The sequence below is a fragment of the Staurois parvus genome, unplaced genomic scaffold (assembly GCF_062004578.1).
Source record: "Staurois parvus isolate SC_StPar_1 unplaced genomic scaffold, SC_StPar_1.0 ptg002480l, whole genome shotgun sequence".
Taxonomy (NCBI): domain Eukaryota; kingdom Metazoa; phylum Chordata; class Amphibia; order Anura; family Ranidae; genus Staurois; species Staurois parvus.
Genome location: NW_028320276.1, coordinates 45,147 through 68,570, shown reverse-complemented (window position 1 = coordinate 68,570; position 23,424 = coordinate 45,147). Strand labels below are relative to the sequence as shown.

The window sequence follows — 23,424 nt, the reverse complement described above, 5'->3', positions numbered from 1 at the left end:
CTCCTTCACACCTGCAGCTGCAAGCACACAATAGGATCACTCAGGATGGAAAGTGGGGGGAAAGGTTCGGTAAAAATTTCACATTTACCAGCCCCTTCCTTTCCTCAATGAACACAATGAGTGATCAGTAACAATCACTCACTGTGTTCATTCATAACTGAAGCCTAGTAAACTGTGGGGGGGTTTTGAGCAGGAGGGGGGCCTGTCAGGTTGGCTGTATGGGGCCCCGTGGGTTCTAACAGCAGCCCTGGGTACGCGAGCCCTGTTAGGTTGGCTGTATGGGGCCCCGTGGGTTCTAACTAGAGATGAGCGAATTATTCAAAAATTCGATTCGGCTGATTCGCCGAATTTGAGGAAGAAATTCGATTCGATGCAAATTTATTCGCTACAAATTTAACTTATAAAAAGGGTTTCTAGGCTTCAGAGAGCCTTTAAATTAGTGCAGAACACTGTACCTTTAATTTAAATGCCCTTGGAGATGAGGAAGGAGAAGGAGAAGGATGAGAAGAAGGAGAAGGATGAGAAGAAGGAGAAGGATGAGAAGAAGGAGAAGGATGAGAAGAAGGAGAAGGATGAGAAGAAGGAGAAGGATGAGAAGAAGGAGAAGGAGAAGGAGAAGGATGAGAAGAAGGAGAAGGAGAAGGAGCAGGATGAGAAGAAGGAGAAGGATGAGAAGAAGGAGAAGGAGAAGGATGAGAAGAAGGAGAAGGAGAAGGATGAGAAGAAGGAGAAGGAGAAGGATGAGAAGAAGGAGAAGGATGAGAAGAAGGAGAAGGAGAAGGATGAGAAGAAGGAGAAGGATGAGAAGAAGGAGAAGGATGAGAAGAAGGATGAGAAGAAGGAGAAGGATGAGAAGAAGGATGAGAAGAAGGAGAAGGATGAGAAGAAGAAGGATGAGAAGAAGAAGAAGGATGAGAAGAAGGAGAAGGATGAGAAGAAGAAGAAGGATGAGAAGAAGAAGAAGGATGAGAAGAAGAAGAAGGATGAGAAGAAGGAGAAGGATGAGAAGAAGAAGAAGGATGAGAAGAAGAAGAAGGATGAGAAGAAGGAGAAGGATGAGAAGAAGAAGAAGGATGAGAAGAAGAAGGATGAGAAGAAGGAGAATTCCAAGCCGGCAAAAAGTGTATCTGCAGAGCTCCGCTATTTCTTAGCGGAGCTCTGCAGATACACTTAGCGGAGCTCTGCAGATACACTTTTTGCCGGCTTGGAATTCTTCTTATTTTCATCCTACTTCTTCTTCTTCTTCTTCTTCTTCTTCTTCTTCATCCTCATCCTCTTCTTCTTCTTCTGAGGATGAGGATGAGGATGAAGAAGAAGAAGAAGAAGTAGGATGAAAATAAGAAGAATTCCAAACCGGCAAAAAGTGTATCTGCAGAGCTCCTCTATTTCTGACAGTTCTCTGACATTCACATTTACAGCGGTTGAAACATTGTATCTATTTGTTTCCATAAATGGAAACAAATAGATACAATGTTTCAACCGCTGAGCTCTGCAGATACACTTAGCGGAGCTCTGCAGATACACTTAGCGGAGCTCTGCAGATACACTTTTTGCTGGCTTGGAATTCTTCTTATTTTCATCCTACTTCTTCTTCTTCTTCATCCTCATCCTCATCCTCAGAAGAAGAAGAAGAGGATGAGGATGAGGATGAAGAAGAAGAAGTAGGATGAAAATAAGAAGAATTCCAAGCCGGCAAAAAGTGTATCTGCAGAGCTCCGCTAAGTGTATCTGCAGAGCTCCGCTATTTCTGACAGTTCTCTGACATTCACTCCATACAGCGGTTGAAACATTGTATCTATTTGTTTCCATAAATGGAAACAAATAGATACAATGTTTCAACTGCTGAGCTCTGCAGATACACTTTTTGCCGGCTTGGAATTCTTCTTATTTTCATCCTACTTCTTCTTCTTCTTCTTCATCCTCATCCTCAGAAGAAGAAGAAGAATGAAAAGAAGAAGAAGAAGAATGAAAAGAAGAATGAAAAGAAGAAGAAGAATGAAAAGAAGAAGAAGAATGAAAAGAAGAATGAGAAGAATGAAAAGATTCTTCTTCTTTTCATTCTTCTTTTCATTCTTCTTCTTCTTTTCATTCTTCTTCTTCTTCTTTTCATTCTTCTTTTCATTCTTCTCATTCTTCTTTTCATTCTTCTCATTCTTCTTTTCATTCTTCTTTTCATTCTTCTTCTCATTCTTCTTTTCATTCTTCTTCTTCTTTTCATTCTTCTTTTCATTCTTCTCATTCTTCTTTTCATTCTTCTTTTCATTCTTCTTCTCATTCTTCTTTTCATTCTTCTTCTTTTCATTCTTCTTTTCATTCATTCTTCTTCTTCTTTTCATTCTTCTTCTTCTTCTTTCATTCTTCTTTTCATTCTTCTTTTCATTCTTCTTCTCATTCTTCTTTTCATTCTTCTTCTCATTCTTCTTTTCATTATTCTTCTTCTTCTTTTCATTCTTCTTTTCATTCTTCTCATTCTTCTTTTCATTCTTCTTTTCATTCTTCTTCTCATTCTTCTTTTCATTCTTCTTCTTCTTTTCATTCTTCTTTTTCATTCTTCTTCTCATTCTTCTTTTCATGAAGAAGAAAAGAAGAATGAGAAGAATGAAAAGAAGAATGAAAAGAAGAAGAAGAAGAATGAAAAGAAGAATGAGAAGAAGAATGAAAAGAAAAATGAGAAGAATGAAAAGAAGAATGAGAAGAATGAAAAGAAGAAGAAGAGAATGAAAAGAAGAAGAAGAATGAAAAAGAAGAATGAAAAGAAGAAGAAGAAGAATGAAAAGAAGAAGAAGAAGAATGAAAAGAAGAATGAAAAGAAGAAGAAGAATGAAAAGAAGAAGAAGAATGAAAAGAAAGAATGAAAGAAGAAGAAGAATGAAAAGAAGAAGAAGAAGAATGAAAAGAAGAATGAAAAGAAGAATGAGAAGAATGAAAAGATTCTTCTTCTTCTTTTCATTCTTCTTTTCATTCTTCTTCTTCTTTTCATTCTTCTTCTTCTTTTCATTCTTCTTTTCATTCTTCTCATTCTTCTTTTCATTCTTCTCATTCTTCTTCTCATTCTTCTTTTCATTCTTCTTCTCATTCTTCTTTTCATGAAGAAGAAAAGAAGAATGAGAAGAATGAAAAGAAGAATGAAAAGAAGAAGAAGAATGAAAAGAAGAATGAGAAGAGGAATAAAAAAGAAGAATGAAAAGAAGAATGAGAAGAATGAAAAGAAGAATGAAAAGAAGAAGTATTCCAGTACAGCAAAAAGTGTATCTGCAGAGAGCTCCGCTATTTCTGACAGTTCTCTGACAGTTCCTTCACATTTACAGCGGTTGAAACATTGTATCTATTCCGAATAAAAACATCTGTATCCTAAATGGAAACAAATAGATACAATGTTTCAACTGCTGTACATGTGAAGGAACTGTCAGAGAACTGTCAGAAATAGCGGAGCTCTCTGCAGGGACACTTTTGCCGGCTGATCGGGAAAAATCCGATTCGCGCACCCGAAGTATGCTAATATTCGGATTCGACGCGAATCGAATTTTTCCTGAAATTCGAAATGAATTCCACTTCGCCTGGTTCGATTCGCTCATCTCTAGTTCTAACAGCAGCCCTGTCCCCACTACAGGAAGCAGAGCATGCTCTCAGAGTCTGCAGAACAGCATGGTATGAAATGCACTGATTGGTACCAGTCACTCACTGTGTTCAATCATAACTGAAGCATAGTAAACTGGGTTTTCTTAGGGGCGGCAGGGGGACCTGTCAAGTTGGCTGTATGGGGCTCTGTGGTTTCTGACATCAACCCTGCATACAAGGAAGACGATCCGGACTTATTAGAATAAAGAATTTCCTGGGAAAGCAGAATTGGGATCTGATGGGAAAACGGGATAATGTGATAGAAAAAAAGGAGCGTCTGTCATCACTAAATATCACCATTGACCAAAATATTCTTTCCTTGCAAAGCAGTAAAATGTCATAAAGCAGCACAGTGGCTTAGTGGTTAGCACCATGTAACCTTGCAGCACTGGAGTCCTTGGTTCAAATCCTGGCCAGCATCTGCATGGAGTTTGCATGGCTCCCTGTGCTTGCGTAAAGTTATTTTGAGCCTGTCTAAACTGGCCCTAGAATGTATGTGAGGTAGGGACCCTCGATCAGTATTTCTTCACCAGGATGCTGCGGCACTCCGGGGCACCTCCTGGGCTTGTTGGGGGTGCAGTGCTACATTCATATTTCTGCACAGCGTCATGCGTTGCCATGCTATAGAGGGGGGGCTGAGGGCTCTGATGTGAAAGAGGGGGGGGGGGCGAGGGCTCTGATGTGAAAGAGGGGGGGGCTGAGGGCTCTAATGTAAAAAGGGGGGGCTGAAAGCTCTGATATGAAAGGGGGGGGGGCCGAGGGCTCTGATGTGAAAGAGGGGGGAGGGGGCTGAGGGCTCTGATGTGAAAGGTGGGGCTGAGGGCTCTGATGTGAAAGGGGGGGCTGAGGGCACTATTGTGAAAGAGGGGGGACTGAGGGTTCTGATGTGAAAGAGGGGGGACTGAGGGCTCTGATGTGAGGGGGGGGACTGAGGGCTCTGATGTGAAAGAGGGGGGGGCTGAGGGCTCTGATGTGAAAGAGGGGGGCTGAGTACTCTGATGTGATGAAGGGGGGGGCTGAGGACTCTGATGTGAAAGAGGGGGCTGAGGACTCTGATGTGAAATGGGGGGGGGGGCTGAGGGCACTAATGTGAAAGAGGGGGGACTGAGGGTTCTGATGTGAAAGAGGGGGGACCGAGGGTTCTGATGTGAAAGAGGGGGGACTGAGGGCTCTGATGTGAAAGAGGGGGGACTGAGGGTTCTAAAGTGAAAGAGGGGGGATTGAGGGCTCTGATGTGAAAGAGGGGGACTGAGGGCTCTGATGTGAAAGAGGGGGGACTGAGGACTCTGCTGTGAAAAAAGGAGGACTGAGGGATTTGATGTGAAAGAGGGGGGACTGCGGGCTTTGATAAAAAGGGAGGGGGGTTTGGGACTGTGATGTGAAGGGGGGGTGATGAGGACTCTGATGTGAAAGAGGGGGGACTGCAGGCTTAGGAGGGTTTGGGACTCTGATGTGAAAGGGGAGGGTGGCAAGGACTCTGATGTGAAAGAGGGGGGACTGCAGGCTCTGATAAAAAGGGAAGAAGGTGGTGAGCACTCTGATGTGAAAGAGGGGGACTGCAGGCTTTTATGTGGAAGGGGGGGGCTGCGGGTTCTGATCAAGGTTCTGATAAAAAGGGAGGGTGGGTGGCGAGGACTCTGATACAAATGTGAGACTCTGATGTGAAAGGGGGGGCTCCATATGTGATGGAGGGACCCTATTTTAGACTGGATGCTATGAGATTCTGCACACCTTTGTAGGTTGCCATGACTAAGAAAGGCTAAGAAACACGGCGTTGTATGTAAGCTCTTTGAGGACAGGGACTGATATGCAGAGAAAGGGAATGACACCCTCTGAAATGTTGTGCCTGAGCCCACCATCTGCATCATGGGATTAACAGTGATACATACACATAGCAAATGCCCCATCATTGGTGTCAGTGGGAGGAATAGTGCCCCATCATTGGTATCAGTGGGAGGAATAGTGCCCCATCATTGGTGTCAGTGGGAGGAATAGTGCCCCATCATTGGTGTCAGTGGGAGGAATAGTGCCCCATCATTGGTGTCAGTGGGAGGAATAGTGCCCCATCATTGGTGTCAGTGGGAGGAATAGTGCCCCATCATTGGTGTCAGTGGGAGGAATAGTGCCCCATCATTGGTGTCAGTGGGAGGAATAGTGTCCCATCATTGGTATCAGTGGAGGAATAGTGTCCCATCATTGGTGTCAGTGGGAGGAATAGTGCCCCCATCATTGGTATCAGTGGGAGGAAAAGTGCCTCATTATTGGTGTCAGTGGAAGGAATAGTGCCCCATCATTGGTATCAGTGGGAGGAATAGTGCCCCATCATTGGTGTCAGTGGGAGGAATAGTGCCCCATTATTGGTGTCAGTGGGAGGAATAGTGCCCCATCATTGGTGTCAGTGGAAGGAAAAGTGCCCCATCATTGGTGTCAGTGGGAGGAATAGTGCCCCATTATTGGTGTCAGTGGGAGGAATAGTGTCCCATCATTGGTGTCAGTGGAAGGAATAGTGCCCCATCATTGGTGTCAGTGGAAGGAAAAGTGCCTCATTATTGGTGTCAGTGGGAGGAATAGTGCCCCATTATTGGTGTCAGTGGGAGGAATAGTGTCCCATCATTGGTGTCAGTGGAAGGAATAGTGCCCCATCATTGGTGTCAGTGGGAAGCAGAGTGCCCCATTATTGGTGTCAGTGGGAGGAATAGTGCCCCATCATTGGTGTCAGTGGGAGGAATAGTGCCCCATCATTGGTGTCAGTGGGAGGAATAGTGCCCCATTATTGGTGTCAGTGGGAAGCAGAGTGCCCCATCATTGGAGTATGTTGGAGGAATAGTGCCCCATCGTTGGTGAAGCTGATTGGCTGCCATGCACAGCCGCACCTGATTTTGCACCCTCCAGTTTTAGTAAATCCCCCCCATGGATTCCATGGCCAAGATACATCCGTAATCTGGAAGTTTGGAATGAATGGCTCTGTCACATTAGACGACATTAGCGCAGCACATCCGCCGTCCTCGCGTTTGGTCGTCGGGGTCGCACAGGATTAGCCAGCGTTGTCCTGACTTGAGGAATAATTCCCCCATTTGTGGGCGATGTGACGGGACGAGACGGGAAGACTACAGAAGGATGAATAGTAACACTTGTACACATTGCCGCAGGACGGGCGCCGGCGTGCGAACGCGACAATCTCTCTGCAAATTCTTCTCTTACTATAAAAGCTACAAATTGCTGCAATTGAGAAATAATTGGCACAAAAGAGAACCAAAAAAATAAAAAAAGATAACATTTGCAGAAAAACAGATCGGGGCGGTTTGTGCGCGTTCGGAGGTGCCGTGAAAATGTGGGTTTCTCCGGGAATGGCCGAGGATTCTGCAGAATGGTGGAGAAACGTGAGGAATGTACGGAGGAGGGCTGGAGGAGAGGAGTGGGAAGGCGAGGCGCTGAGCGCAGACAGATGGATTGGTGTCACACAGATGCCCACGTAAACAGCACATTGTTGGTTTGAAGGTTTCTCTACAGGCCGCCTCACACTGTACAGGACAAAGACCCCCGCGCACTGACAGCTGCAAAGGGGTCACTCTCAAAGGCAGCGCAAGGCATTCTGGGAAAATAAAACGTACAACAGAGCCTGGGGATCAGTGTGGGAGGGAACGGGAAATAATCGGAAACAGCGCGTCTTCTATTTATTCCGACGTTGGACTGGAGCCAATTCACAGCAAAAGTGCAAAAATATCCCCACAGAGGCATATATATATATATACCATACAATGGAATTCACAGGAAACCCCCACTAGCCAGGGGGGGCCGTGCAGATACAGACCTGCTGGTAACCAGAAGTAGGTCGAACCCGAACCACTCGAATTTCATAGAAGCTCCCACATGTTCGTGGCTTTACGGGCCTTGATTGTAACTTTCAGCTTTTACTCAAATTCCTTGGAGATCCTGCCATCGTTCAGAAACTGGGGTGACAACTGACCATGATCATTTCTCACCTGTGTTGTCACCCTTTCACATGACCCTTGTTACATCTGTAATGCTGTAGAACAGTCTTTCTCAACCCTTTTACCCTGGAGGAACCCCTTTGTGAGAGGTCAGCGGACAAAATTCCTCTTACATTGGTGGTTAGTAAGAAGAATGTCCCTTACATTGGGGGTCAGTGGGAAGAATGTCCCTTACATTGGGGGTCAGAGGGAAGAATGTCTCTTACATTGGGGGTCAGTGGGAAGAATGTCCCTTACATTGGGGGTCAGAGGGAAGAATGTCCCTTACATTGGGGGTCAGTGGGAAGAATGCCCCTTACATTGGGGGTCAGTGGGAAGAATGTCCCTTACATTGGTGGTCAGTGGGAAGAATGTCCCTTACATTGGGGGTCAGTGGGAAGAATGTCCCTTACATTGGTGGTCAGTGGGAAGAATGTCCCTTACATTGGTGGTCAGTGGGAAGAATGCTCCTTACATTGGGGGTCAGTGGGAAGAATGCTCCTTACATTGGGGGCCAGTGGGAAGAATGCTCCTTACATTGGGGGTCAGTGGGAAGAATGTCCCTTACATTGGGGGTCAGTGGGAAGAATGTCCCTTACATTGGGGGTCAGTGGGAAGAATGTCCCTTACATTGGTGATCAGTGGGAAGAATGTCCCTTACATTGGGGGTCAGTGGGAAGAATGTCCCTTACATTGGAGGGGTCAGTGGGAAGAATGTCCCGTACATTGGGGTGGTCAGTGGGAAGAATGTCCCTTACATTGGGGGTCAGTAAGAAGAATGTCCCTTACATTGGAGGGGTCAGTGGGAAGAATGTCCCTTACATTGGGGATCAGTGGGAAGAATGTCCCTTACATTGGGGGTCAGTGGGAAGAAAGTCCCTTACATTGGTGATCAGTGGGAAGAATGTCCCTTACATTGGGGGGTCAGTGGGAAGAATGTCCCGTACATTGGGGGTCAGTGGAAAGAATGTCCCTTACATTGGGGGTCAGTGGGAAGAATGTCTCTTACATTGGGGGTCAGTGGGAAGAATGTCCTTACATTGGGGATCAGTGGGAAGAATGCCCCTTACATTGGGGATCAGTGGGAAGAATGTCCCTTACAATGGTGGTCAGTGGGAAGAATGTCCCTTACATTGGTGGTCAGTGGGAAGAATGTCCCTTACATTGGGGGTCAGTGGGAAGAATGCTCCTTACATTGGGGGTAAGTGGGAAGAATGTCCCTTACATTGGTGATCAGTGGGAAGAATGTCCCTTACATTGGTGGTCAGTGGGAAGAATGTCCCTTACATTGGGGGTCAGTGGGAAGAATGTCCCTTACATTGGGGGTCAGTGGGAAGAATGCCCCCTACATTGGTGGTCAGTGGGAAGAATGCTCCTTACATTGGGGGTCAGTGGGAAGAATGCTCCTTACATTGGTGGTCAGTGGGAAGAATGTCCCTTACATTGATGGTCAGCGGACAAAATTCCTCTTACATTGGTGGTCAGTGGGAAGAATGTCCCTTACATTGGTGGTCAGTGAGAAGAATGTCCCTTACATTGGGGGTCAGTGGGAAGAATGTCCCTTACATTGGGGGTCAGTGGGAAGAATGTCCCTTACATTGGGGGTCAGTGGGAAGAATGTCCCTTACATTGGTGGTCAGTGGAAAGAATGTCCCTTACATTGGGGGTCAGTGGGAAGAATGTCCCTTACATTGGGGGTCAGTGGGAAGAATGTCCCTTACATTGGTGGTCAGTGGAAAGAATGTCCCTTACATTGGGGGTTAGTAAGAAGAATGTCCCTTACATTGGGGGTCCCTGAGACTGGAAAGTTATTTCAAGGGTTCCTCTGCAATGAAAACGTTGAGAAAGGTTGGTGTAGGAGCCTTCAAATAGCAGCTGCCTGGCCCACAGGGCCCCTGTAAAGCTCTTGGAACAATGTATCATAAATGCAGCCTACATATTCTGACCGTATCCAATAAGAACTAAAGCATTTTTCAGGTTCAGCACCATAAAACCTTTTTTTTTGCCTGTTTGAAAACTCTTCATTCGAGACAAATAACTCCAATATCTGGGTCTTAGTCTCTGATTTTTGGGCCCTGATGAAGGAGACCCTTCAGAACCTAAAACGAGTTGGATTTTTTTTTGGATACTGTGATAAATAAATTGTGGCGGATCCAACACTTCTCCAACCATTATCCAGAATATCTAACCTGTGTTCTTCTTTTCAGCCATGTCTGACTCCAATCTTTTTTTTTTGTCCATCCAGGACAGAGATGTAGGACATGTTCTCCGTCTCCCCCTCACGTCTTCTGGATTCTTCGATATTCCACCTTTCATTTCTTGGAAGCTTCATTATTCTCCAGTTCTGACTCATCACTGAGCATCCTGACCGATCCTCCAAGCTGCTAGCTTCAGACCTTCAGCAGGTTCTACCAGATGGCTAACGTCTTTTGGACGCTCTTCTGGCTGCCCGCGTTCGCCATGGATAAGAGCGGCAAGATTCCTCGGCCGGAGATCCGAATTGAAGGGGATCTGGTGATCGGGGGTCTCTTTCCGGTCCATGAGAAAGGAGAACCTGGCTCGGAGTGTGGCCGCATGAATGAGCACCGTGGGCTGCAGAGACTGGAAGCCATGCTCTTTGCTTTGGATGCCATTAACAGGGACCCACAAATCCTCCCCGGGCTTCAGTTGGGGGCCCATATACTGGACACATGTTCCAAAGACACGTACGCTCTGGAGCAGGCCTTGGAGTTGGTACGAGGATCTCTGACCCGGGGGGATGGACCTCAGTACCTGTGTCCAGATGGATCATACGCTATACATGGGGAGACCCTCACAGCCATCAGTGGGGTGATTGGAGGATCCTACAGTGATGTGTCCATACAGGTAGGATACAAATGACTCTATTTAGGGTGGAGCTCCTGATGTATAAACACCGTTTACTTCATTATTATTATTACATTACTATTAATTCCTAAAGGAAAACTTTTTTTTGGAATTTTGGATGGAGTGGAGATGGATTAGACCCCCTGTCAGGTTTTTATGGCGGTCTGTGTCCTCGTTGGGGAGATTCCCCCTTTGTATTTGTCCTCTTTGCTATTATCACCAAGAGGGAAAGTGAAGGAACATTTTGGGTTGTCCCCAGAACAGAAATCTTCCAATGGGCAGGGCCACTAGGCGAACTAGGCAGCCGCCTAGGGAACACTGCCACCTAGGGCACAGCTACAGCTGCTGGTTTCCCTACTCTACACCATGGCCGGATCTAGGGGAGGTGCTGGGGTGGGTGGGAGAGATTTGGGGAATTTGTCCTAGGTGGGGAGGACTGAAGGAAGAGGATTGGTGCTGGGAGGGGGAAATGGAGGGGAATTTGTACTAGGAGGGAGGATTTGGGGGGATTTGTGCTAGGAGAGGGGATGGGGGTGACTTGTGTTAGGAATGGGGGATTTGGTACTAGGTGGGGAGGACTGAAGGAAGAGGATTGGTGCTAGGAAGGGGAAATGGGGGGGGAATTTGTGCTAGGTGGGAGGATTTAGGGGGATTTGTGTTAGGATAGGGGATTTGAGAGAATTTGTACAAGGGGGGAAATTGGGGGGGGGGGGGTTGTGCAGGGAGAAGGGATAGGGGGGCGGGTGGATTTGTGCTAGGAGGGGGGATTTGTGTTAAGAGAGGGGACATTAGAGTGTAAGCTCCTCTGGTGCAGAGACTGATGGGACTCTGTGGGAGGGGACATTAGAGTGTAAGCTCTTCTGGTACAGAGACTGATGGGACTCTGGGGGAGGGGACATTAGAGTGTAAGCTCTTCTGGTACAGAGACTGATGGGACTCTGGGGGAGGGGACATTAGAGTGTACGCTCTTCTGGTACAGAGACTGATTTGACTGTGGGGGAGGGGACATTAGAGTGTGAGCTCCTCTGGTACGGAGACCGATGTGACTGTGGGGGAGGGGACATTAGAGTGTAAGCTCCTCTGGTACGGAGGCTGATGGGACTGTGGGGGAGGGGACATTAGAGTGTAAGCTCCTCTGGTACAAAGACTGATGTGACTGTGGGGGAGGGGACATTAGAGTGTAAGCTCCTCTGGTACGGAGGCTGATGGGACTGTGGGGGAGGGGACATTAGAGTGTAAGCTCCTCTGGTACAAAGACTGATGGGACTGTGGGGGAGGGGACATTAGAGTGTAAGCTCCTCTGGTACAGAGACTGATGGGACTGTGGGGGAGGGGACATTAGAGTGTAAGCTCCTCTGGTACAGAGACTGATGGGACTGTGGGGGAGGGGACATTAGAGTGTAAGCTCCTCTGTACAGAGACTGATGGGACTGTGGGGGAGGGGACATTAGAGTGTTAGCTCCTCTGGTACAGAGACTGCTGTGACTGTGGGGGAGGGGACATTCGAGTGTAAGCTCCTCTGGTACAGAGACTGATGGGACTGTGGGGGAGGGGACATTAGAGTGTAAGCTCCTCTGGTACAGAGACTGATGGGACTGTGGGGGAGGGGACATTAGAGTGTTAGCTCCTCTGGTACAGAGACTGCTGTGACTGTGGGGGAGGGGACATTCGAGTGTAAGCTCCTCTGGTACAGAGACTGATGGGACTGTGGGGGAGGGGACATTAGAGTGTAAGCTCCTCTGGTACAGAGACTGATGGGACTGTGGGGGAGGGGACATTAGAGTGTAAGCTCCTCTGGTACAGAGACTGATGGGACTGTGGGGGAGGGGACATTAGAGTGTAAGCTCCTCTGGTACAGAGACTGATATGACTGGCTCAGTGTTCTCTGTACAGCGCTGCGGTATAGGTCAGAGCCATATAAATGTATAATAATAGTAGTGTGTATTCTTTTCATGGAATATGTGACATTTCTATACAATCATTAAATGAGGAAAACGTGAGAAAATGTAAATGGAAGAAAATAATGACTTTGCTTTTTTTGCTCTTTATTCCCCTTCCTCAGGTGGCCAACCTTCTGCGGCTCTTCCAGATCCCACAGATCAGTTACGCCTCCACTAGTGCCAAGCTGAGCGATAAGTCGCGGTACGACTTCTTCGCACGAACGGTTCCCCCGGACTTCTACCAAGCCAAGGCCATGGCGGAGATCCTACGCTTCTTCAACTGGACTTACGTCTCCACCGTGGCGTCTGAGGGAGATTACGGTGAAACCGGCATAGAGGCTTTTGAGCAGGAGGCTCGGGCTCGTAACATCTGCATCGCCACCTCCGAGAAGGTGGGGCGCTCCATGAATAAGAAAACCTTTACCAGTGTTATCCGGGCCCTGCAGCAGAAGCCCAGCGCCAAGGTGGTTGTCCTCTTCACCAAGATCGAGGATGCCCGGGAGCTACTGGCAGCGGCCCAACAACTCAACGTCTCCTTCATGTGGGTGGCCAGCGATGGTTGGGGAGCGCTGGAGAGCGTGGTGCTGGGCAGTGAGGAGGTCGCTGAAGGTGCCATCACCATAGAGCTGGCATCGTACCCGCTGTGGGAGTTCTCAAAGTACTTCCAGTCTTTGCACCCCTTCAATAACACACGCAATCCTTGGTTCAGGGAATTCTGGGAAAACAAGTTCCACTGTCGGCTCGACACCTTGGACTGCATGAGGCACACACTGCAAGAGGTGAAGTTTGAGCAAGAGTCCAAAATCATGTTCGTGGTGAACGCCGTCTATGCCATGGCACAGGCCCTCCACAATATGTACCAGGCACTGTGCCCCAATGTCACTCAGTTCTGCCCCACTATGAACCCGCCCAATGGACGACGCCTCTATCGGGACTACATACTCAGTGTGAAGTTTGACGGTAAGTTGTCATGCCGGTGATGGAGAAGGCTTTTAAAACCCAATTTCAGCCAACGTTTCATTAGCCTAGATCAGTGGTCTCCCAACTGGGACCCGAGGGCCAGATTAGGCCTTTGCTTGCCTTTATCTGGCCCTTGGAGTGCTATTCCTGTTCACTGTCACCAATGATGAGGCACTATTTCTTCCATGGACAGCAACAGTGGGGTATGATCACTGACACCAACAATGGGACACTATTCCTTTCACTGACATCAACAGTGGGGCACTATTTATCCCTCTGGCTCCAACAATGGGAAACTATTCCACCTACTGATACCAATGATGGGGCACTATTCCTCCCACTGACACCAATGATGGGGTACTATTCCTCCCACTGACACCAATGATGGGGCACTATTCCTCCCACTGACACCAATGATGGGGCACTATTCCTCCCACTGACACCAATGATGGGACACTATTCCTCCCACTGACACCAATGATGGGGTACTATTCCTCCCACTGACACCAATGATGGGGCACTATTCCTCCCACTGACACCAATGATGGGGTACTATTCCTCCCATTGACACCAAAGATGGGGCACTATTCCTCCCACTGACACCAATGATGGAGCACTATTCATCCCACTGACACCAACAATTGGAAACTAATCCTCCTACTGATACCAATGATGGGGCACTATTCTTTCCACTGACACCAATGATGGGGCACTATTCCTCCTACCGATACCAATGATGGGGCACTATTCCTCCCACTGATGCCAATGATGGGTCACTTTTCCTCCCACCAATACCATCAATGGGTCACTATTCTTTCCACTGACACCAACAATGGGGGGCTATTCCTCCCACTGACACCAACGATGGGGCACACTTCCATCCACTGACACCAACAATGGGGCATTATTCTGCCTCTCAACACCAATGATGGGGCACTATTTCACTCACTGGCACCAACAAATGGAAACTATTCTTCCTACTGATACCAGCAATGAGGCACTATTCCTCCCACTGACACCAATGATGGGGCACTATTCCTCCCACTGACACCAATGATGGGGCACTATTCCTCCCACTGACGCCAATGATGGGGCACTATTCCTCCCACTGACACCAATGATGGAGCACTATTCCTCCCACTGACACCAATGATGGAGCTCTATTCCACCTCCTACTGACCACTGGTGCTGTCATTTTTTTTTTTTTTACTCCCACCGACCACCACCATTTCACTTCTAGTAAGATCGGTGGAGGAGATGTTTCTGCCTCATTGCTAAATCTCTAAAAATAAAATTTTCCTAGAAACCAACAAGATTGGCGGGAAGAATTTGGTTGGTTGTATTGTAAGCATCAGCTCAATAACTTACAGTGCAGCGGGGGAGGGGAGGGCTACGTGATGTCTGAGCTCTTATCGGAGATGGATTGTTAGGGGGCGGCCATGAAGACGGTTTCAGTTGCACGATTATCTGTGGCAGCCCCTCGCCTGCCAAGCCATCTCAGCACCTCTGATTTCAGATAAGGGCTGAAGCTTCACGCAGCCCTTGGACCTCCCATGATAGTCAATAGGCCGAGTAGCCCCGTTGATGGTGTAACTTTGTTCAATGGAACCCATTTGATTGGAATGACACCTTGGTGACTTCTTGTATCTCTGTTTCCAGCTCCCTTCCCTCCTCCAGACACCAGCAACACGGTGAGATTCGACAAATTTGGAGATGGAATCGGCCGTTACAATATCTTCAATTTCCAGAACACGGATGGTCATTACCACTACGAGAAGGTCGGCTACTGGGCCGAAGAGCTGACGCTCAACACAAGCCTCATCCCTTGGTCCCGCAGCTCGGTGCCTGTGTCCCAGTGCAGCGACCCCTGCAAGAAGAACGAGGTGAAAAGCATGCAACCTGGAGATGTCTGCTGCTGGATCTGCATCCCCTGCCAACCGCATGAGTACCTCCTGGACGAATTCACCTGTAGGGACTGCGGCCTTGGCTACTGGCCCAATGAGGATCTGAAGGACTGTTTCGAGTTGCCGCAGGAGTATATACGCTGGAGTGACGCCTGGGCGTTGGGGCCGGTCTGCCTGTCCTGCTTGGGGCTCATCTCTACGCTCTTTGCGTTTTGGGTGTTCATACAGAATAACAATACCCCAATAGTCAAGGCGTCTGGACGCGAACTTTGCTACATCCTGCTGAGCGGCGTGCTTCTCTGCTACGCCATGACCTTCGTATTGATTGCCAAACCCTCCACCAGCGTCTGCACCCTTCGACGCCTTGGGCTCGGAACGTCTTTTGCTATTTGTTATTCGGCCTTGCTCACCAAGACCAACCGCATCGCCCGAATTTTCAACGGAGCTCAGGATGGTGTCCAGCGGCCCAGGTTCATAAGTCCGGCCTCTCAAGTAGGCATCTGCCTGGCCCTCATCTCCTGCCAGCTCTTGGTGGTGGTGGTCTGGCTTCTTCTGGAGCCGGCCGGGACTCGTAAGGACACCGCACCAGATAAGAGGTATGTGGTGACCCTGAAGTGTAACAGCCGAGATGGAAGCATGCTCCTGTCATTGTCCTACAACGTCCTGCTCGTCCTTCTATGCACGCTGTACGCGTTCAAGACGCGAAAGTGCCCGGAGAACTTCAACGAGGCCAAGTTCATCGGTTTCACCATGTATACCACCTGCATCATCTGGTTGGCGTTTCTACCCATCTTCTACGTCACCTCCAGTGACTACAGGGTGAGTACTTACAGTTTGGGGCAGTACTGGTTCATCCGGCTCCCTTTTATCCTCCCTCACTGATAAAGCATGCTGTAGAATGGGTGCACCGCCCTGCGTCCATTCTCTGCCCCCTTGCTCCACTGGGCCCAGGGTAGCCGCCCCTCCTGCCCACCCATTGTCCTGGCCCCGGTCTAGTGAAGCAGTTAAAATTCAGTCGTGTCTACACAACAAGCCATCTGCAAACTGCAGTATTACCCTAATTATCCATGTCTCCATCCATCCATCCCTCTATCCATCCATCTATCCATCCATCCATCCATGTCTCTATCGATCCATCCATCCATGTCTCTAATGATCCATCCATATCTCTATCAATCCATCCATCCATGTCTCTATCCATCCATGTCTCTATCCATCCATGTCTCTAGCCATCCATCTATGTCTCTAGCCATCCATCCTTGTCTCTATCCATCCATCCATCCATCCATCCATGTCTCTATCCATCTATCCATCCATCTATGTCTCTATCCATCCATCTATCCATCCATGTCTCTATCCATCCATCTATGTCTCTATCCATCCATCCATCCATGTCTCTATCCATCCATCCATCCATCCATCCATCCATCCATACATGTATCTATCCATCCATCCATGTCTCTATCCATCCATGTCTCTATCCATCTATCCATCCATCTATGTCTCTATCCATCCATCCATCCATGTATCTATCCATCCATCCATGTCTTTATCCATCCATCTATGTCTCTATCCATCCATTCATCCATGTCTCTATCCTTCCATCCATGTCTCTATCCGTCCATATATGTCTCTATCCATCCATCTATCCATCCATGTCTCTATCCATCCATGTCTTTATCCATCCATCTATGTCTCTATCCATCCATCCATCCATGTCTCTATCCGTCCATATATGTCTCTATCCATCCATCTATCCATCCATGTCTCTATCCGTCCATATATGTCTCTATCCATCCATCTATCCATCCATGTCTCTATCCATCCATCCATGTCTCTATCCATCCATCCATGTCTCTATCTGTCCATCTATGTCTCTATCCATCCATCTATCCATCCATGTCTCTATCCATCCATCCATGTCTCTATCCATCCATCTATCCATCCATGTCTCTATCTGTCCATCTATGTCTCTATCCATCCATCTATCCATCCATGTCTCTATCCATCCATCCATGTCTCTATCCATCCATCTATCCATCCATGTCTCTATCCATCCATCCATGTCTCTATCCATCCATCTATGTCTCTATCCATCCATCTATCCATCCATGTCTCTATCCATCCATCCATGTCTCTATCCATCCATCCATGCCTCTATCCATCCATCCATGTCTCTATCCATCCATCCATGCCTCTATCCATCCATCCATGTCTCTAGCCATCTATCCATCTATGTCTCCAGCCATCCATCCCATCTATGTCTCCAGCCATCCATCCATCTAGCCATCCATCCATGTCTCTTTCCATCCAACCATGTCTTCATCCATGTCACTATCCATCCATCCATCTATCCATGTCTCTATCCATCCATCCATTTCTCTCACCATCCATCCATCCATCCATCCATCCATCAATCCATGTCTCTACCCATCCATCCATGTCTCCACCCAACCATCTATGTCTCTATCCACCCATCCATCCATGTCTCCTTCCATCCATTCATGTCTCCATGCTTCTTGTTTTTGAGAAATCACTTAGAACCCCTAGAATTTCTGGCCAAGGCCATCTTGAGTAAGGGCAGATGATTCATGTAGCATTTACTGTGGAGGAGGAAGCAGTGCTGGATCAGTGATCTGTATATAACGTGACAGAGTCAGTAACCAATCAGCTTCCAGGTTTTATTGCCAAACCCTAAATGAACAAGCTGAAGGTAGAATCTGATTGGCTGCCATGCACAGCTGCACCAGATTCTGAGTGCTCCAGTTTTAGTAAATCCCCCCCCCCATCCTACTCAGTCCATGTACATTCCCATCACCTATAGTGATTGGTGAATGTCAGATTCACCGTTTTATACATTCGCCCTCATGCGTGGTTGAAGAGTTCCTATTCTGGAAGACAAACTTTTATAAAAAGCATCGATTGAAAAGCCCACAAGCATGGAGTTTGCATCGGATCTCTGCCTCGTAGTCCGCACTGCCTCTATGAATATATTTGTACATTTTGTTTCTCGCCCGTCTTCCAGAAAACAGCAATTACTCTTTTATCCTCTATGAGATATAAATATAGAACCTTATTTACAGAGACCCCGCTGTGCCAAAAATACCGCATGGAGAAAAGATGAATGTCTTCTCCGCGGCCACAGATGGCAAAGCGTTTCCTCCCGTAGTCGCAGTGGGCAGCACCGCTAATGTCGCTCCCTCAGGGTTCATACACACAAGCTTTTCCCTACAAACTCGAAGACTTGTCAGGTAGCCGCGACATTTAGCGACCATTTGTAAAGCTTTCCCGAAGTGCCAGAAAGGCGGTCAGGAAATGTTCCTCCTAAATATTACATAGTGAATATGAACATCGGTACCTCTTCCATGGAAGGTTTGTAGGAACTTGTTTTATATACAGTCAGGTCCATAAATATTGGATTTTAAATGAAACGAACAAGATGTGCTTTAACTGCAGACTGACAGCTTTAATTTGAGGGTATTTACACCCAAGTCAGGTGAACGGTGTAGGAATTACAACAGTTTGCATAGGTGCCTCCCACTTGTTAAGGGACCAAAAGTAATGGGACAATTGGCTTCTCAGCTGTTCCATGGCCAGGTGTGTGTTATTCCCTCATTATCCCAATTACAATGAGCAGATAAAAGGTCCAGAATTCATTTCAAGTGTGCTATTTGCATTTGGAATCTGTTGCTGTCAACTCTCAAGATGAGATCCAAAGAGCTGTCACTATCAGTGAAACAAGCCATCATCAGGCTGAAAAAACAAAACAAACCCATCAGAGAGATAGCAAAAACATTAGGCGTGGCCAAAACAACTGTTTGGAACATTCTTAAAAAGAAGGAACGCTCCGGTGAGCTCAGCAACACCAAAAGACCCGGAAGACCACGGAAAACAACTGTGGTGGATGACCGAAGAAATCTTTCCCTGGTGAAGAAAACACCCTTCACAACAGTTGGCCAGATCAAGAACACTCTCCAGGAGGTAGGTGTATGTGTGTCAAAGTCACCAATCAAGAGAAGACTTCACCAGAGTGAATACAGAGGGTTCACCACAAGATGGAAACCATTGGTGAGCCTCAAAAACAGGAAGGCCAGATTAGAGTTTGCCAAACGACATGTAAAAAAGCCTTCACAGTTCTGGAACAACATCCTATGGACAGATGAGACCGACATCAACTTGTACCAGAGTGATGGGAAGAGAAGAGTATGGAGAAGGAACTGCTCATGATCCTCAGCATACCACCTCATCAGTGATCATGGTGGTGGTAGTGTCATGGCGTGGGCATGTATGGCTGCCAATGGAACTGCTTCTCTTGTATTTATTGATGTGACTGCTGACAGAAGCAGCCGGATGAATTGTGAAGTGTTTCGGGAATATTATCGGCTCATATTCAGCCAAATGCTTCACAACTCATTGGACGCTTCACAGTGCAGATGGACAATGACCCAAAGCAGACTGCAAAAGCCACCAAAGAAGTGGAATGTTCTGCAATGGCCAAGTCAATCACCTGACCTGAATCCGATTGAGCATTTCACTTGCTGAAGACAAAACTGAAGGGAAAATGCCCCAAGAACAAGCAGGAACTGAAGACAGTTGCAGTAGAGGCCTGGCAGAGCATCACCAGGGATGACACCCAGCGTCTGGTGATGTCTATGCGTTCCACACTTCAGGCTGTAATTGACTGCAAAGGATTTGCAACCAAGTATTAAAAAGTGAAAGTTTGATTTATGATTATTTTTCTGTCCCATTACTTTTGGTCCCTTAACAAGTGGGAGGCACATATGCAAACTGTTGTCATTCCTACACCGTTCACCTGATTTGGATGTAAATACCCTCATATTAAAGCTGACAGTTTGCAGTTAAAGTACATCTTGTTCGTTTCATTTCAAATCCATTGTGGTGTATAGAGCCAAAAATGTTAGAATTGTGTCCATGTCCCAATATTTATGGACCTGACTGTATATAATAAATGTATAAATTATACTTACTAGATGGCCAAAATAATGTGCACCCCCTCCCATCCTCTCCAAATAATGGAATTCAGGCATCTCCAGTGAAGGGTCCTGCTAATACTCCATCATACAAAGACACTGTAGACCATGGCGCTTCTCCAACCTTGTGGTAACAGTTTGGTGAAGACTCTTTTCTAGTCCAGCATGACTGTGCCCCTGTTTATAAAGCCACCTCCATAAAGACATAGTGTGACCAGTTTCGTGTGGAGAGACGTCAGTGCCCTAACCTGAACCCTACTGAACACCTTTGGAATTAATTGAAATGCTGATGGTGAGTCAGGTCTTCTCATCCAGCATCAGTACCTGACCTCACATATGGACAAAATTCCCATAGATATCTTACAGTTCCATAATGACATGGTTTAAGCTGTTTGGTGTGGAGGAACTTGAGTGTCCTGCACAGGGCCCTGACCTGAACCCTACTGAACATCTTTGGGATGAATTGAAATGCTGATGGTGAGCTAGGTCTTCTCATCCAACATCCCTACCCTATCTCACATATGGTCAAAATCCACATAGACACCTTCCAGCTCCAGTTTGGTGTGAAGGAACTTGAGTGTCCTGCATCAGCACCTGACCTCACATATGGGCAAAGTTCTCGTAGACACCTTCCAGCACCAGTTTGACTAGTTAGGTGTGGAGGAACATGCGTGTCCTGCACAGAGCCCTGACCTCAACCCTACTGAATGCCTTTGGAATTGGAATGCTGATGGTGAGCCAGGTCTTCTCATCCAGCATCAGTGACTGACCTCACATATGGGCAGAATTCCAGAATTCCCATGGACACCTTCCATCTTCAGTTTGACCAATTTGGTGTGGAGGAACTTGAGTGCCCTGATCTCAGCCCTACTGAACACCTTTAGGATGAATTGAAATGCTGACGGTGATCCAGGTCTTCTTATCCAGAATCAGTACCTGACCTCACATATGGGCAAAATTCCCATAGACACCTTCCAGTTCCATAATAGCATGGTTTGACCTGTTTGGTGTGGAGGAACTTGAATGTCCTACATCAGTACCTGACGTCACATATGGGAAAAATTTCCATAGACACCTTTCATCTCCAGTTTGACCAGTTTGGTGTGGAGGAACTTGAGTGTCCTGCACAGGGCCCTGACCTCAACCCTACTGAACATCTTTGGGATGAATTGAAATGCTGATAGTGAGCCAGGCCTTCTTATCCAACATCAGTACCTCAAGCATGGGCAAAATTCCCATAGACACCTTCCAAAATTTTGTGGAAAGATTTTCCAGAAGAGTGGAGGATGTTATAGCAGCAAAGGTAGGGGTTCGACTTTATGTTAATGGACATGGTTTTGGAATGGGATGCCCTACAATGATGATGGTCAGGTATCCACAAAACCAGCTCCATAAAGACATAGTATTACCAGTTTGGTGTGGAGGAACTCGAGCCCTGGCCTCAACCCTACAGAACACCTTTTGGATGAATTGGAATGCCAATTGTGAGTCATGTCTTCTCATCCAACATCAGTACCAAACCTCACAAATGGCCACAAATTCCCACAGACACCTTCCAAATTCCTCTGGAAAGCCTTCTCAGAAGTGTGAAGGATGTTATAGCCACAATGGGGGGAAGGGGGAAAACTGCATATTTATGGTTATGGGGGAGAGGGGAGCAAATCCACATTAATGGTCAAGGTTTTGGAATGGGATGTCCAACTAGCTCATATATGTGTGATGGTCAGAAGGCCAAAAACATTTGGCCATTTAGTGTAATTGTGCCCAATATTCACATATTTTACACTTTACATCGTATGTTAATATTATTGTATTTTACATTTTATGTTATGTGTGAGTTGTAAACACGGTTACAAATGATTGTTAGACACCTAAATCATTGACTCTTCTCTCTCTCAGGTTCAGACCACCACTCTGTGTGTCTCGGTCAGTCTCAGTGGCTCGGTGGTCCTAGGATGCCTCTTCACCCCAAAACTTCACATCATCATGTTCCAGCCACAGAAAAATGTCACCAGTCACCGTAGTGCCACCAACCGATTCAGCGCCACTGGAGCGGGTGGATCCCACAGTGAGTATGAGCATCCAGGGCAGCTTTAGGGCAGTGGTTCGCAACTTTTGTCCTCACGTACCCCCGAACAGGTTATGTTTTCAGAATTTCCTTCAGCCGTACTTTAACCGCTTAAAGTCCAGACACTTTCACCCTCTTCCAGTCCAGGCCAGCTTTCAGCACTAACCCATTTTGAGTGACAATTACTCAGTCATGCAATACTGTACCCATATGCAATTGTTACCATTTTCAGTAGACAGAGCTTTATTTTGGTGGTATTTATTTTTTGCTATATAAATGAAAAAATACCGAAAAGTTTGAAAATAAAATAATTTTTTTGCTTCGTTTTTGCTATAAATTTTTGCAAATAAATCATCTTTCTTCATAAATTTAGGCCAAAATGTGTTCTACAACATTTTGGGGGTAAAAATAACCCAAAATAGTGTAATTATTTAGTCTGTGTGAAAGCTATAGAGTCTACAAACTATGGGATATATTTGAAAATTGATCATTTGAGATCCTAAAATGCCAGGTGATGGTATGGGGTGTGGCGGTGATCAGGTTGCTGGTATGGGGTATGGCGGTGATCAGGGCGCTGGTATGGGGTATGGCGGTGATCAGGTTGCTGGTATGGGGTATGGAGGTGATCAGGACGCTGGTATGGGGTATGGAGGTGATCAGGATGCTGGTATGGGGTATGGCGGTGATCAGGATGCTGGTATGGGGTATGGAGGTGATCAGGACGCTGGTATGGGGTATGGAGGTGATCAGGATGCTGGTATGGGGTATGGAGGTGATCAGGACGCTGGTATGGGGTATGGTGGTGATCAGGACGCTGGTATGGGGTATGGCGGTGATCAGGACACTGGTATGGGGTATGGTGGTGATCAGGATGCTGGTATCGGGTATGGCGGTGATCAGGATGCTGGTATGGGGTATGGTAGTGATCAGGACACTGGTATGGGGTATGGAGGTGATCAGGATTCTGGTATGGGGTATGGTGGTGATGAGGATTCTGGTATGGGGTATGGCGGTGATCAGGATGCTGGTATGGGGTATGGTGGTGATCAGGACGCTGGTATGGGGTATGGCGGTGATCAGGATTCTGGTATGGGGTATGGTGGTGAT

The 23,424-nt window shown here is 47.0% G+C and overlaps 1 protein-coding gene across 2 annotated transcripts in view; it reads left to right on the top strand.

The window, feature by feature from the left end:
* GRM2 (glutamate metabotropic receptor 2) overlaps nucleotides 1-23,424 on the top strand; it is a 62,232-nt gene that overhangs the window by 20,944 nt on the left and 17,864 nt on the right. For both annotated transcript variants that reach the window (XM_089666033.1, XM_089666034.1), the window contains exons 2-5: nucleotides 9,835-10,454; nucleotides 12,517-13,354; nucleotides 15,014-16,077; nucleotides 22,149-22,317. In XM_089666033.1, coding sequence (XP_089522159.1) covers nucleotides 10,005-10,454; nucleotides 12,517-13,354; nucleotides 15,014-16,077; nucleotides 22,149-22,317 — 2,521 coding nt within the window. In that variant the 5' untranslated portion in view covers nucleotides 9,835-10,004. The remainder of the gene's footprint in view (nucleotides 1-9,834; nucleotides 10,455-12,516; nucleotides 13,355-15,013; nucleotides 16,078-22,148; nucleotides 22,318-23,424) is intronic.